This window comes from Oncorhynchus mykiss, chromosome 7 (assembly GCF_013265735.2).
Source record: "Oncorhynchus mykiss isolate Arlee chromosome 7, USDA_OmykA_1.1, whole genome shotgun sequence".
Lineage (NCBI taxonomy): Eukaryota > Metazoa > Chordata > Actinopteri > Salmoniformes > Salmonidae > Oncorhynchus > Oncorhynchus mykiss.
The window spans coordinates 10,491,364-10,505,617 of record NC_048571.1 but is presented as its reverse complement, the minus strand read 5'-3'; the positions used below and the strand labels follow the sequence as shown (position 1 = coordinate 10,505,617).

Sequence of the window (14,254 nt, the reverse complement as noted above, 5' to 3'; positions counted from 1 at the left end):
GAATGATGTCTGTGAGTATAACAGAACTCATATGGCAGGCAAAAACCTGAGAAAAAATCCAACCAGGAAGTGGGAAATCTGAGGTTGGTCGTCTTTCAACTCATTCCCTATTGAAGATACAGTAGGATATTGGTCATGTTGCACTTCCTAAGGCTTCCACTAGATGTCAACAGTCTTTAGAACCTTGTTTGATGCTTCTACTGTAAAGTGGGGGCGAATGAGAGGGGAATGAGTCAGAGGTCTGCCAGAATTCCTTGAGCTCATGATGCTCATTCACGTGAGAGCGATCTCTGTTCCATCGCAATTCTACAGACAAAGGAATTCTCCGGTTGGAACATTATTGAAGATTCATGTTAAAAACATCCTAAAGATTGATTCTAGATATCGTTTGACATGTTTCTACAGGCTGTAACGGAACGTTTTGACATTTTGTCTGCTCGTGCATCATGAATTTGGATTACTGGGCTGAACGCGCTAACAACAAGGAGGAATTTGGACATAAATTATGGACATTATCAAAAACAAACATTTATTGTGGAACTGGGATTCCTGGGAGTGTATTCTGATGAAGATCAAAGGTAAGTGAATATTTATAATGTTATTTCTGACTTCTGTTGACTGCACAATATGGCGGATATCTTTTTGGTTTGTTTGGTCTCTGAGTGCCGTACTCAGATTATTGCATTGCTTTTTCCGTAAAGCTTTTTTGAAATCTGACACAGCGGTTGTTTTAAGGAGAAGTGCATCTAACGTTCCATGTATAACACTTGTATTTTCATCAACATTTATGATGAGTATTTCTGTAAATTGATGTGGCTCTCTGCAAAATCACCGGATGTTTTTGGAACTACTGAACATAACGCGCCAATGTCTACTGAGATTTTTTGATATAAATATGAACTTTATCGAACAAAACATACATGTATTGTGTAAGATGAAGTCCTATGAGTGTCATCTGATGAAGATCATCAAAGGTTAGGGATTAATTCTATCTCTATTTCTGATTTTTTTTACTCCTCTCTTTGGCTGGAAAAATAGCTGTGTTTTTCTGTGACTTGGCTCTGACCTAACATAATCGTTTGTGGTGCTTTCGACCATAAAGCCTATTTGAAATCGGACACTGTGGTGAGATTAACAAGAAGTGTATCTTTAAAATGGTGTGAAATACTTGTATGTCTGAGGAATTTTAATTATGAGATTTCTGTTGTTTTGAATTTTGCGCCCTGCACTTTCACTGGCTGTTGTCATATCGATCCCGTTAGCAGGATCTCAGCCCTAAGAAGTTTTAACCAACAGTGCAGTTCAAGAAGAAGAAAATATTTACAGGGATAGACTAAAATAAAAAGTAATAATAAAAAGTAACACAATAAGAATAACAATAACGAGGCTATATACAGGTGGCACTGGTACCAAGTCAGTGTGCATGGTAGTTGAGGTAATCTGCACATGTAGGTGGGGGCGAAGTGACTATGCACTGGTAACAAACAAACAGCGAGTAGCAGCAGTGTACAAAAAGGGGGGGATCAATGTAAATTGTCCGGTGGTGATTTTATGAATTGTTCAGCAGTCTTATGGCTTGGGGGTAGAAGCTGTTGAGGAGCCTTTTGGTCCTAGACTTGGCACTCCGGGACAGCTTGCTGTGCAGTAGCAGAGATAACTTGGGTGATTGGAGTCTCTGACAATTTTATGGGCTTTTCTCTGACACCGCCTATTATATAGGTCCTGGATGGCAGGAAGCTTGGCCCCAGTGATGTACTGGGCCGTTCGCACTACCCTCTGTAGCGCCTTGCCGTCAGATGCCGAGCAGTTGCCAAACCAGGCGGTGATGCAACCGGTCAGGATGCTCTTGATGATGCAGCTGTAGAACCACATGAGGAAGTGTAAAACAAACAAACAACCATATTTGTGTGGTGGTTTTGCGGAAGTTGCCAGGAACTTTTGGTTTGGAAGAATTTAAAAGCCCACTGGGTTTGCTGAATCAGAACAACATTGTGAAACTTTTTACACAGTGTGGGTGAATTAACTGTTTACATGGATACTTGTGTCCATTTCTCTTCTCCACTTAACCCCAAAGAGTAATCTTGAATTAATTTATCTTCTCTGCTTAACCCCAAAGAGTAATCTTGAATTACTTTCTCTTCTCCGCTTAACCCCAAAGAGTAATCTTGAATTAATTTCTCTTCTCTGCTTAACTCCAAAGAGTAATCTTGAATTAATTTATCTTCTCCGCTTAACCCCAAAGAGTAATCTTGAATTAATTTCTCTTCTCTGCTTAACTCCAAAGAGTAATCTTGAATTAATTTCTCTTCTCCGCTTAACCCCAAAGAGTAATCTTGAATTCATTTCTCTTCTCCGCTTAACCCCAAAGAGTAATCTTGAATTGTTTGGAACATAATTGGAGGGGGGAAAGGATGTTTTGCTTGTCATGTTTCTGCATTCGAAGATCATATTTCTAGTGGCGCCTTTGATTCTAACTGTCATTAATAAAGGTACCTCCCCCGGCAACATGACATAACCTCTGCTTACCTCAAGACTCCTGTCATGTTATTGCTGACTCCCTTTAATTTAACAAGAAGGATGTTATCAGTCTCTGGCTTTATAGCTGCAAATCCATAAGGTTTTATTAAAGAGACCCTAGAATTACAAGGACTGTAATGTGTTTTCCTGAGTTTATAGAGGACCAGATTACCACTTCACCCCTTGTGGAGACATACAGATGAAGAATGATTCTAGCTACAGGGGGAGAATGTGGAAGACATTATTATGTTACATAATACCAATAAATGTATACTAAAGCTTATGGAAAGGCTTACTCATCAAAAATGCAGGTTGACGTGTATTGTCATCCATCTTTCCCTGGAGGCAGAACTGAGAGATTTCCGCCACACCCTTAGAAAAAATGGTTCCAAAAGGATTATTTGGCTGTCCCCATAGGAGGGCCCTTTTTGGTTCTATGTAGCTCTTTTGGGTTCCATGTAGACCTCTCTGTGGAAATGGTTCTACATGGAACTCTGAAAGGTTCTACCTGGAACCAAAAGGATTCTACATGGAACAAAAAATGGTTTTTCCAAGGGTTCTCCTATGGTGACATTCAAAGAACCCTTTTGGGTTCTAGATAGCACCTTTTTTTTCCTAAGAGTGCAGCTGCAAAGTCACAATTTGGCTATATTGTAAAAATTAATGGGGGAAATGTGATTATTTTTGGGGGTCTTAGTTTAAGGTTAGGGTTAGGCGTAAGGGTACCGTACTAAACCACAAATTACTTCTATGTCCCGCAGCATAATCTCAAAACTTTTACTTGAGCAACCACTGCAGTGTGGTTAAGGTTAGGGTTCATGTTAGGGTAAGGTTTCAAATCATACACTCTTAGCACCTCAGCTACACTCTTAGCACCTTTTTTCTATCTAGAACCTTTAAGGGTTCTTTGGCTGTACCCACAGGAGAACCCTTTGAATAACCCTTTTTGCTTCCAGTTAGAACCCTTTTGGGTTCTATGTAGAACCCTTTCTACAGAGGGTTCTACATTCCCAAAAGGGATATATCTGGAACCAAAAAGGGTTCTCCTTTTTTCTAAGAGTGTGAGTGTAGTGACCACACTGCAGAGCTGCCTCCAATACATGAGTCATACCAATAAATCCCAACCTGCATAAAAAATAGCCCTTTCATGCTGGAAAGCTTGTTAGCTATGTTGTGTTCTGTTGTCAATAAAGTTATCCTGCTCTTGAGTAATGTTTCAAGTTTTACGTTTTTAATGTCACATGCACAAGAACAGTGACATGCCTTGCTTGCAAACAAAAATGCAATAATCAATAACAATGTAATACTAGAAAAAACACACAATAAATATGAAGAACACAATAAGTAAGTAAGCATACTTACATACAGGGTCAGTTCCAGTACCATACTGTATTTACAATGTGCAGGGATACTGGTGTGATGGAGGTAGATATGTACAGGGGTAAGGTGACTAAGCATTAGGATATATAATAAACAGAGTAGCAACAGCTTGTGCGTGTAGAGTGCATATTATACGTGAGTGAGCAGATTATGGAGTGAATGGGTGTGTGAGTATGCATAGAGATAAAAGGTCAGTAAAGATGCAAGGTTAACTCAGATAGTCCTTGTAGCTATTTGGTTAGCTATTTATCAGTCTTATTGCTTGGGGATAGAAGCTGTTCAAGAACCTGTTGGTGTCAGACTTAATGCACCGGTACCGCTTGCCGTGCGGAAGCAGAGAGGATGGTCTATGGCTTGGGTGGTTGGAGTCTTTAATAATTTTCCAGACCTTCCTTTCACACAGCCTGATATAGATGTCCTGTATGGCAGAGAGCTTGGTCCCAGTGAGGTACTGGGCTGCCCGCACCACCCTCTGTAGCGCTATGCGATCGAGGGCAGTGCTACTGCCTTAACAGGCAGTGATTCAGCCAGTTAAGATGTTCTCAATGGTACAGATGTAGAACTTTTTGAGGATTTGAGTGCCCATGCCAAACTTTTTCAACCTCTTGAGGGGGAAGAGGTGCTGTCGCGCATTCTTCACGACTGTGCGCATGTCTTTGGCCCATTTTAAGTCTTTAGTGATTTGGACACAGAGGAACTTGAAGCTCTTGACCTGCTCCACTGCAGCCCCGTCGAAGTGGATGGGGGTGTACTCGCCCCCTCCATTTCCTGTAGTCCACTATCAGCTCCTTGGTCTTGAGGGAGGGGTTGTTGCTCTGGCACCACACTGCCAGGTCACTGACCTCCTCCCTGTAGGCGGACTCATTGTCGCCGGTGATCAGGCCTACCACAGACGTCTCATCAGCAAACTTGATGATGGTGTTGGAGTTGTGTGTGGCCACGCAGTCGTGGGTGAACCGGGAGTAAAGGAGGGGACTAAGCACACACCCATGTGGGGCCCTCGTGTTGAGGGTCAGCATGACGGATGTGATGTTGCCTACCCTCACCACCTGGGGTCGGCCCGTCAGGAAGTCCAGCATCCAGTTGCAGAGGGAGAAGTTCAGACCCAGAGTCCTAAGCTTGGAGACGAGCTTAGAGGGGACAATGGTGTTGAACATTGAGCTGTAGTCAATGAACAGCATTCACACACAGGTATTCCTCTTGTCTAGGTGGGTGAGGGCAGTGTGGAGAGCAATTGAGATTGCGTCATCTATGGATCTGCTGGGGTGGTATGCAAATTGGAGTGGGTCTAGGGTGTCTGGGATGGTGGAGTTAATGTGTGCCATAACCAGCCTCTCAAAGCACTTCAAGATTACAGAAGGGAGTTCTACAGGGTGGTAGTCATTGTGGCATGAAGCCTTAGAGTTCTTGAGAACAGGAATGCAACATCGAGAGCATCCTGACCGGTTGCATCACTGCTCGGCCTTCGACCGCAAGGCACTTCAGAGGGTAGTGTGTACGGCTCAGTACATCACTGGGGCAAAGCTGCCTGCCATCCAGGACCTCAACACCAGGCGGTGTCAGAGGAAGGCCCTAAAAATTGTCAAAGATCCCAGCCACCCCAGTCATAGACTGTTCTCTCTACTACCGCAGAGTGCCAAGTCTAGGACAAAAAGGCTTCTCAACAGTTTTTACACCCAAGCCATAAGACTCCTGAACAGGTAACCAAATGGTTACCTAGACTATCTGCATTGTGTCACCCCCCCCCCCCCCCCCCCCCCCCACATTCATGTACATACTACCTAAATTGGCCCGACCAACCAGTGCTCCCACACATTGGCTAACCGGGGTATCTGCATTGTGTCCCACCACCCGTCCTGGAATACCATCCCTGCGGCCTTTCGGGTATTGATCTGATTAAAGACCTTTCTTACATCGGGCTCAGAGAGCGAGATCACCCAATCCTCTGAGATGGTGATGGCCCTCACGCCCGGACACGATGTTGTTGTTGTCAAAGTGTGCATAAAATGCAATGAGTTCGTATGATAGAAAGGCATTGTTGATATTAAGAATTCCCAGTAACAAAGTTGTCTAGAAAAAACATTTTTTAAGCATTAGCAACAGGCATGTTTGATTTGGCTGTGAATCTTCAGGAGACAGATTGTGTGCAATCATCAGTGTCCGTCTTCAGTCTCTTAAGCTATCTTTGGGTTGTTTGTTCTACAGATTGGCATTGGCATCCTGTTGCCTTCTCAAATGGTGGGAAAGCATGGCTGTTTGATACTTAAGACATGTGTAATCATGCATGGTGGTTTCTCGGCACGGATGTGGTGTTTCATAGTTGAAGGCATTCCAACTGCAGCTGATTGACCCAAGAGCAGAACTCAGTGTGAGGCTGATCACAAGTGAAAACAGTTGGTTTGGTTACATGACCCTTAAAGTGAATAACAGCCAGCCTTCAGGGTATTGCGCTGAGGGAAAAAGTCTAGCTAGCATCTAATCCTTTGGCAGACTTTGAGATATGTTAGTTATAAACAACTTCTCTTCCAGCAATATCCCAAATCGTTGTGTTTGTTTGTTTTGTATATTGAATAAGGAACTAACAAACTTCACTCAAACCAAACCTTGAAACACTTACAGTACATTCTGTTGTGGAACATGGTCCTTTAATTTCTCCCAAATTGAGTATACCTGTACCTTCTTAATTAAAATGACACATCTGTAACAAAAGTCCCCTAAATCTCCAGACACTACTTTCCTAAATCGACTCTCCAGGAGCATTTTACCTCATGGCTATATGGAACATAAACCGTCCCTCATAGCTTCTCTGGGTTCATATAGCATATATTGTCCAGTCACATTTAGAAGGACTTGATCTCAATGCTCTACAGCTGTTGATTCACTCCATAACTGCAGGGGCGTTCACTGGCAGTACATACTGCATAAGCACATGCATGGACACATGTTGAAAAACACACGTGCACTCCTACTGTATTCTCTTTGACTGTGTGTCCATCTGGCATGAGTCCAACTTTACCCTTTCATTCATAGAGCTTCCCATCCCACCTCATCATGCCACAGTAGTGGGGCACAACAGCCCCCGCCTCTCCGCTCCCATCCTCACCAAAGAGATGGTAGTTAAACAGCGTGAAGGTAGGGTATATTTGCACCGAGCACTATAGCACAACTGATGAGTGGCTTGGTGTGAGACTGAGTCGTAACTCTTTCATCTCCTCTAATGAAGTTTGACCATGCGTGAAGAGCTGGGGGCACAACCACGTCTCCAGCTGCCTGCACAATCACAGCTTCAACATACTCAGAGCTCACATACTCAGGTACACACATGTTACCCGTTTACAATGTACCCCCACCACCCCCGCAAGTACTCCGGAATATACACATAACACCTCAACAATGTGCAGAAAGGAGACACCGCCGCACGGAAAGCAAAGCAGGCACTTGAATCTTCTACAACATGTATTGTTTAACAAGAAGCTTCTCTGCCTGACATTGTGGAGTGTGCAGAGGGGAGATGTTGGCCCAATCCCAAACCCAAACCCAAACCTAACCAAACCCCTCCCAGCTGTGTTAGAGTATCATTGATAGACACCGCAATCACAAGGCTACATCCTCTGGGAAGTCCACTGGACAGCAGCAAAATGATCATTAGGATAAGATTTCTTGTCAACAAACAGAGTGGCGCTCACACAGATTCACTTTATTTTAATCATGGGAACCTGTCCAAGAAACACCCCAAGACAACCAACAGGCAGAGATATACACACACACACACACACACACACACACACACACACACACACACACACACACACACACACACACAGCGATGTCCTACTATACTTGTGAGGATTTTTTTGGCATCAACAATTCATTCCCATTAAAATTCCTATTTTACCTAACCCTAAACCAAACCATTACCCTAACCTTAAACCCTAAACCTAACCCCTAAGCCTAAAATAGCCTTTTTACAAGTGAGAACAGGCTAAACGTCCTCACTTCTATGAATGTCTGTTGTTTTACTATTCACATACACACTGCCGCTAAAAAAAATGTTTGATATTGGCGAGTGTTTGGATGTGAGCTAATACAGTGTATCGATCATCCATTGGTTATAGCCTGACATTTCCCTTTTCATTTCTAGGAGAGTAAATTCATCATATTGCATAACTACTGTATGTTTAATGGGACAATCAGTATGCTGCTGAACGTCCTGTAGCTCAAACAGTTCATCATCATCTGAACATGATCTCTAACAAAAGGCAATCCAAGCTTCAATCAGACATTACAATTCTACAGTGAGACCAAAAAGCATCAGAACAAAATTCAAGGAAACATAATCTACGTACCGGTAACAACCAAACTTCTGCTTTTAATTACGTTTTTGTGTCAAACTCTTTCTTATCTTGCACAGTCACAGCTACAAGTTGCAAGACTTGAAGTTGCAAGACTTGAAGATATACAATGGTTTTGCACCTGAATCTAAATGCATTGCATTTATGGTCAGTAAATCGCTTGGATGAAAGCGTCTGCCATTCACACTGTGGTTTTGCTGCAGTCAAGTCTGCACAACTCTACACATTATGCAATGTCCTAAACATTTTCAATACTTTTGCGATAATTTCATGGGACATTACAAACTGGACCAACTGGACCATGAAAACCCTACTCATGTACACATTGCAATTTGGTTTTGGCAAGCTATTTTTTTCTATACAACGTGAATGGCATTAGGAGAACACATGCAAAGTCAGCAAAACATTTGCATTGTGCACAATGCACAATGATAAGCATCAACAAAACCAAAACACTTTCCATCACACATGCATTGGCAAAAACAGAATATGCATGCTCAAAACTATACATAAAACATGTAACACAAAACCATACTATCCAGAAACAGAATACGCCTGACTTTACAGAACGGCCAATCTGTGCACTTGCCTCTAATCCTCTGTGCAGGGATGCAGTTGAGGAGAATGGATCCGGAGAGGAGCAGGAGAGAGACTCTGAGGAGCATGGTGCCTGCAATAGAGCTCTCTGGACAGGGATGCTGGACAACTTCACTAAGGTAGCAGCTCAATTTAGGGCTTGTGCAGCGCTCCGTGGAAACACTGTGGAGTGGAGAGGACCACCGGACCACGAAGCATCTATACTAGCAGCATAGGAGAGGGGTGGGGGTGGGAGGGGACTGGTGATGTCACAACCCAACCCCACACACCCTGTTCCTAGGTGGGTGGCTAAATGTGTGGAATCTCGCTAAAATGTTTCCCTCTATTTTTTTTCCCTCCCTCTGTTTTTGTATCACCCACCCGGTTTTCCCCTCCCCTTCCTCCTCCTCCAGCCCTCCTCCTCTTATGAGTTATTTTTTAATTTATATTTATTATTTATTTATTTATTTATCCTTTGTTCAACTCAAGTGCTATTGCAATGTAGATTCCAGGAGGCGCCAATGTGGTGGGCAAAACAGGGTGGTGGCACAGGAGGAGCACAGGAGTGGCACCCTCGCTCCATCCTAACCTATGGCCTTGGGGGTAAAGTTAAACTCATGCAGTGTAGTTTGTATGGCACACTACCATCCCCACCTCTGCCCAACATGTGCACACTGTGCAGACTAACCAGTACCATGTTTTTAAGCCCTTTGCTTTTGGAACACACTACACAACATCACAGTACATTCTCTCTGAGCACAAATGACACGGGTGGAGCAGCGCCAAAGGGTATCCAAATCCAACCTCCACTGGAGCTCTTTGGGAGGCAGTGACCATGCTCTCCCGCCAAGAAGTCCAGCCCCTGACATAGAGGAGGTATGAGGGGCGGTAGTACAGAGGAGAGAAGGAGGAGGGGATGGAGGGAATACGAGGGGTATCCACACACGTCCTTCAAGCTGATTATGTTAGGAGCCCCATCCAACCAACACGTGCCATCACATGCGACAGGATACCGACTGGTGGAGACAGTTGTTCCAGACAGAGCGCCTGCCTCTGCTCCATTCCAGAGGAACTGAATAGAGGCGTATTCATGATTCATGCTGCCGTCCACTAAATCACCAAATCCAGATTTTACACAATGGACAAATTAACTGGTGACTGACTGACCGCCAGAAGTATAAATAACAGAAACCAAAGCACACATATTCTGACTTTAAAATAAAGAAAGACTGTTAAGGGAAAAATGCAATATTGAAACTTGGGAAAGACATTAACCCCTCGTACTCATTGGACCATTCCTGCCAGAGACACAGTGACCAACAAGCATTGACACGCAGGGAACCAAAGTCAACACCCAAGCTGAGGGGCGGACAGGGACCTAAAAGCAGCCCTGGCATTTCTAATACACCGGCTCACTTTCTTCCTTGTGGCCCCCACACCAGACCATTTCTTCCTTGAGGCCACCATTATGCCAGATAGTGATCATTTTGTGTAAAAAAGGTTTGGCAGGCCCACTAGGCTAAATGGACAGGCCCATCTGCCATTTGCCCGAGATGCCAGATGTCCAGTCCGCCGCTGCCCAAGTCCTGCACAGTTGTGAAACTTCAGGCTCCTTTTTCATCCTCTTGACTGCGAACAATAATGTTGTTATTGCCTGACCGTAGTTTGTCCCCAATAAAAAGTTTTACCTCAGAGCACGTCTCTCACATTGTTCTGCCAATTTGGATAATGTCTCAATGGTTGAGTGACCCATTAATGTTTATCTCTGACAGTAAGGTACAGATCGTTCTTGGGTTTGTGCACTTCCTATAGGGGTAGATCACAGTCTCTATGAACATTTCACTGCTAACGATGGTCATTAATTGATGTGACTTATTGTTTTGTACATTGAGTTCTGAATATCAAGCATCACTTGAAATTTGTGAGAAAAACATAGGTGTTTATTGGCTTCAGATAATAAACAACTGATTGTTTTGTTGTTGTTGTTTTGCTTAATTGAGCTCATTTAGACTATTGAACAAAGTGTTTAAGCCCAAAGCTTGGTTCTTTGTAAATCATCATTAAAACAGCATGTCTGTGTACGTACAGTGGGGAGAACAAGTATTTGATACACTGCTGATTTTGCTGGTTTTCCTACTTACAAAGCATGTAGAGGTCTGTAATTCTTATCATAGGTACACTTCAACTGTGAGAGACGGAATCTAAAACAAAAATCCAGAAAATCACATTGTATGATTTTTAAGTAATTATTTTGCATTTTATTGCATGACATAAGTATTTGATACATCAGAAAAGCAGAACTTAATATTTGGTACAGAAACCTTTGTTTGCAATTACAGAGATCATACGTTTCCTGTAGTTCTTGACCAGGTTTGCACACACTGCAGCAGAGATTTTGGCCCACTCCAAACAGACCTTCTCCAGATCCTTCAGATTTCGGGGCTGTCGCTGGGCAATACGGACTTTCAGATCCCTCCAAATATTTTCTATTGGGTTCAGGACTGGAGACTGGCTAGGCCACTCCAGGACCTTGAGATGCTTCTTACGGAGCCACTCCTTAGTTGGCCTGGCTGTGTGTTTCGGGTCGTTGTCTTGCTGGAAGACCCAGCCACGAGCCATCTTCAATGCTCTTACTGAGGGAAGGAGGTTGTTGGCCAAGATCTCGCGATACATGGCCCCATCCATCCTACCCTCAAAACAGTGCAGTCGTCCTGTCCCCTTTGCAGAAAAGAATCCCCAAAGAATGATGTTTCCACCTCCATGCTTCACGGTTAGGATGGTGTTCTTGGGGTTATACTCATCCTTCTTCTTCCTCCAAACACGGCAAGTGGAGTTTAGACCAAAAAGCTATGTTTTTTTCTCATCAGACCACATGACCTTCTCCCATTCCTCCTCTGGATCATCCAGATGGTCGTTGGCAAACTTCAGACGGGCCTGAACATGCGCTGGCTTGAGCAGGGGGATCTTGCGTGCACTGCAGGATTTTAGTCCATGACGGCGTAGTGTGTTACTAATGGTTTTCTCTGAGACTGTGGTCCCAGCTCTCTTCAGGTCATTGATCAGGTCCTGCCGTGTAGTTCTGGGCTGATCCCTCACCTTCCTCATGATCATTGATGCCCCACGAGGTGAGATCTTGCATGGAGCCCCAGACCGAGGGTGATATACCATCATCTTGAACTTTTTCAATTTTCTAATAATTGCGCCAACAGTTGTTGCCTTCTCACCAAGCTGCTTGCCTATTGTCCCTTAGCCCATCCCAGCCTTGTGCAGGTCTACAATTTTAACCCTGATGTCCTTACACAGCTCTCTGGTCTTGGCCATTGTGGAGAGGTTGGAGTCTGTTTGATTGAGTGTGTGGACAGGTGTCTTTTATACAGGTAATGAGTTCAAAGAGGTGCAGTTAATACAGGTAATGAGTGGAGAACAGGAGGGCTTCTTAAAGAAAAACTAACAGGTCTGTGAGAGCCGGAATTCTTACTGGTTGGTAGGTGATCAAATACTTATGTCATGCAATAAAATGCAATTTAATTACTTAAAAATCATACAATGTTATTTTCTGGATTTTTGTTTTAGATTCTGTCTCACACAGTTTAAGTGTACCTATGATAAAAATTACAGACCACTACATGCTTTGTAAGTAGGAAAACCTGCAAAATCGGCAGTGTATCAAATACTTGTTCTACCCACTGTACATGCCCATACAGTATCAAACTGAATTCGACCACAGAAAAAAAAAACATCCTTCTCTGAATCTGAGGACAAGTTCCCACAGGCTCAAATTGATAGGGGCCGTTGTTGTTGTGAATGGGAGTCTCTTAAAACAATTGAAGCGTTTCTTCAGGCAAAGCATCCCAGTGTTTAGTGGTACAGAGTGGGAGCAGCACCTGCACCACAACACCACGATGACGAAACCACTGGAGAGACTGGATTGCTCTCCAATCCACTGACAAGGTTGCTCAACTTAAAAAATAAACCTCTGTTCTATTCTCTACTCTATTTACAAGGAAAACCATCTCTCATCAATGGCCACTTTGTTTCCCTCTCCTATGTCTGGGAAGAGTAGGTGACCAGACAGACAGACAGACAGACAGACAGACAGACAGACAGACAGACAGTTCCCAGGTACACGTGTAGTCTGGCTGTACAACTCTGCAGTCTAAGCATGTACATTCTCGCATCTTTGTCACTGCAAGTTAGGGAAGACAGAAATAAAGAATACAACGAGTTCTGTTACTCCTGTCTGTATTCAAGAGGAAGAATTCCTTTACAGAAATAAACAATACTAAAGTAAACAGAAGGAGATAAACCTAAAAAATTCAAAATCTTTTCAGATTTGCTCAGTTGACTCAGTAATCTTTCACAACCCCAATGAGGAAAGTATTTTGCTGCTCATGATGGCTTCCTGCTGTTTCCAAAGTTTGTCACTGGCGGTGTTGATGTTTTCTTGCTGTGCTTCCTTCCCTGTTCCTTTCCCATCTCAATCCTCTGCAACGAAATGAATGGCCACCTGGGCTTCGTCAAGCCACGACCCCCAGTTAAAACACTCCAGTGTTGAATGCACCCCACTAAAAATCCCTCAGCACCACACGCCAGCCTGTGGAGTATAGAGTGTATGAATCTGCTACTGGTGATTAACCTCCATTCAAGGTTCAATTCATCATCATTACACCTATCTGTACTTTGGCCTGAGAAGTCCCATCATCCACGATTTGTGGTTTTGACTAGATGGGATACATTTTATGTCAGAATTGACCAGAATTAACTTTGTGTAGCAGGTCAGGGGAATTCATGCAGCAGGTTAGGATAATTAACGTAGCAGATTAGGAGAATTACATTAAGGTTAGAAAAAGGTTTAGGGGCCTCCGGAGTGGCGCAGTGGTCTCAGTGCTTGAGGCGTCACCACAGACCCAGGTTCAATTCTGCAGTTATACTGCACTCTAACTGCAATCTTTTTTCATAAGGGTTCCCAGCCAAATCCGTTTGGAAGAGTTTGTGCAGATATTATGACATTTTTGTTTCATTTTGGACTTTGGCTGTTCGGGAACACAATTTCTGTCCTAGATACGCCCCTTCGACAGTGATCGGTCAAATGTAGGGATTCTTCAATAAAGTATTTGTTGTCATTCAATGAGGGACGACTCCTTTCTATACACATGTTTTATTGAGAAATACTGCACCAAACATAGATGTAAAATTGCCCGACTAGAATCTCCTCGGCAGAAAAAATTAAAAATGTATGACAGATTTCTTGAGTTATCTTAGATTAATTCTGACTTTTTTGAGGAAGTGTATGCTGTCTACAGAGTCACAAAATGAACAAACAGTACTAATATCGCTTTTTTCTTGTTTTGGAAGGGAATGTCTTTTAAGGGAGTCTGAGAGCTTTCAGCCTAACTGAAGCCTTTAGCCTAATGTATGTGTCCTGTACA

At 43.3% G+C, this 14,254-nt stretch overlaps 1 protein-coding gene across 16 annotated transcripts in view; it reads right to left on the bottom strand.

Annotated features, from left to right (window-relative positions):
- Positions 1-9,061, bottom strand: part of LOC110527193 (target of Nesh-SH3) — a 35,320-nt gene extending 26,259 nt beyond the window's left edge. For 4 of the 16 annotated variants that reach the window (XM_036982501.1, XM_036982505.1, XM_036982503.1 and 1 more), the window contains exon 1: positions 8,839-9,061. In XM_036982501.1, coding sequence (XP_036838396.1) covers positions 8,839-8,914 — 76 coding nt within the window. In that variant the 5' untranslated portion in view covers positions 8,915-9,061. The remainder of the gene's footprint in view (positions 1-8,838) is intronic. The other 12 variants (XM_036982504.1, XM_036982506.1, XM_036982516.1 and 9 more) reach the window with 10 other exon arrangements.
- Between the last annotated feature and the right edge of the window lie 5,193 nt (positions 9,062-14,254).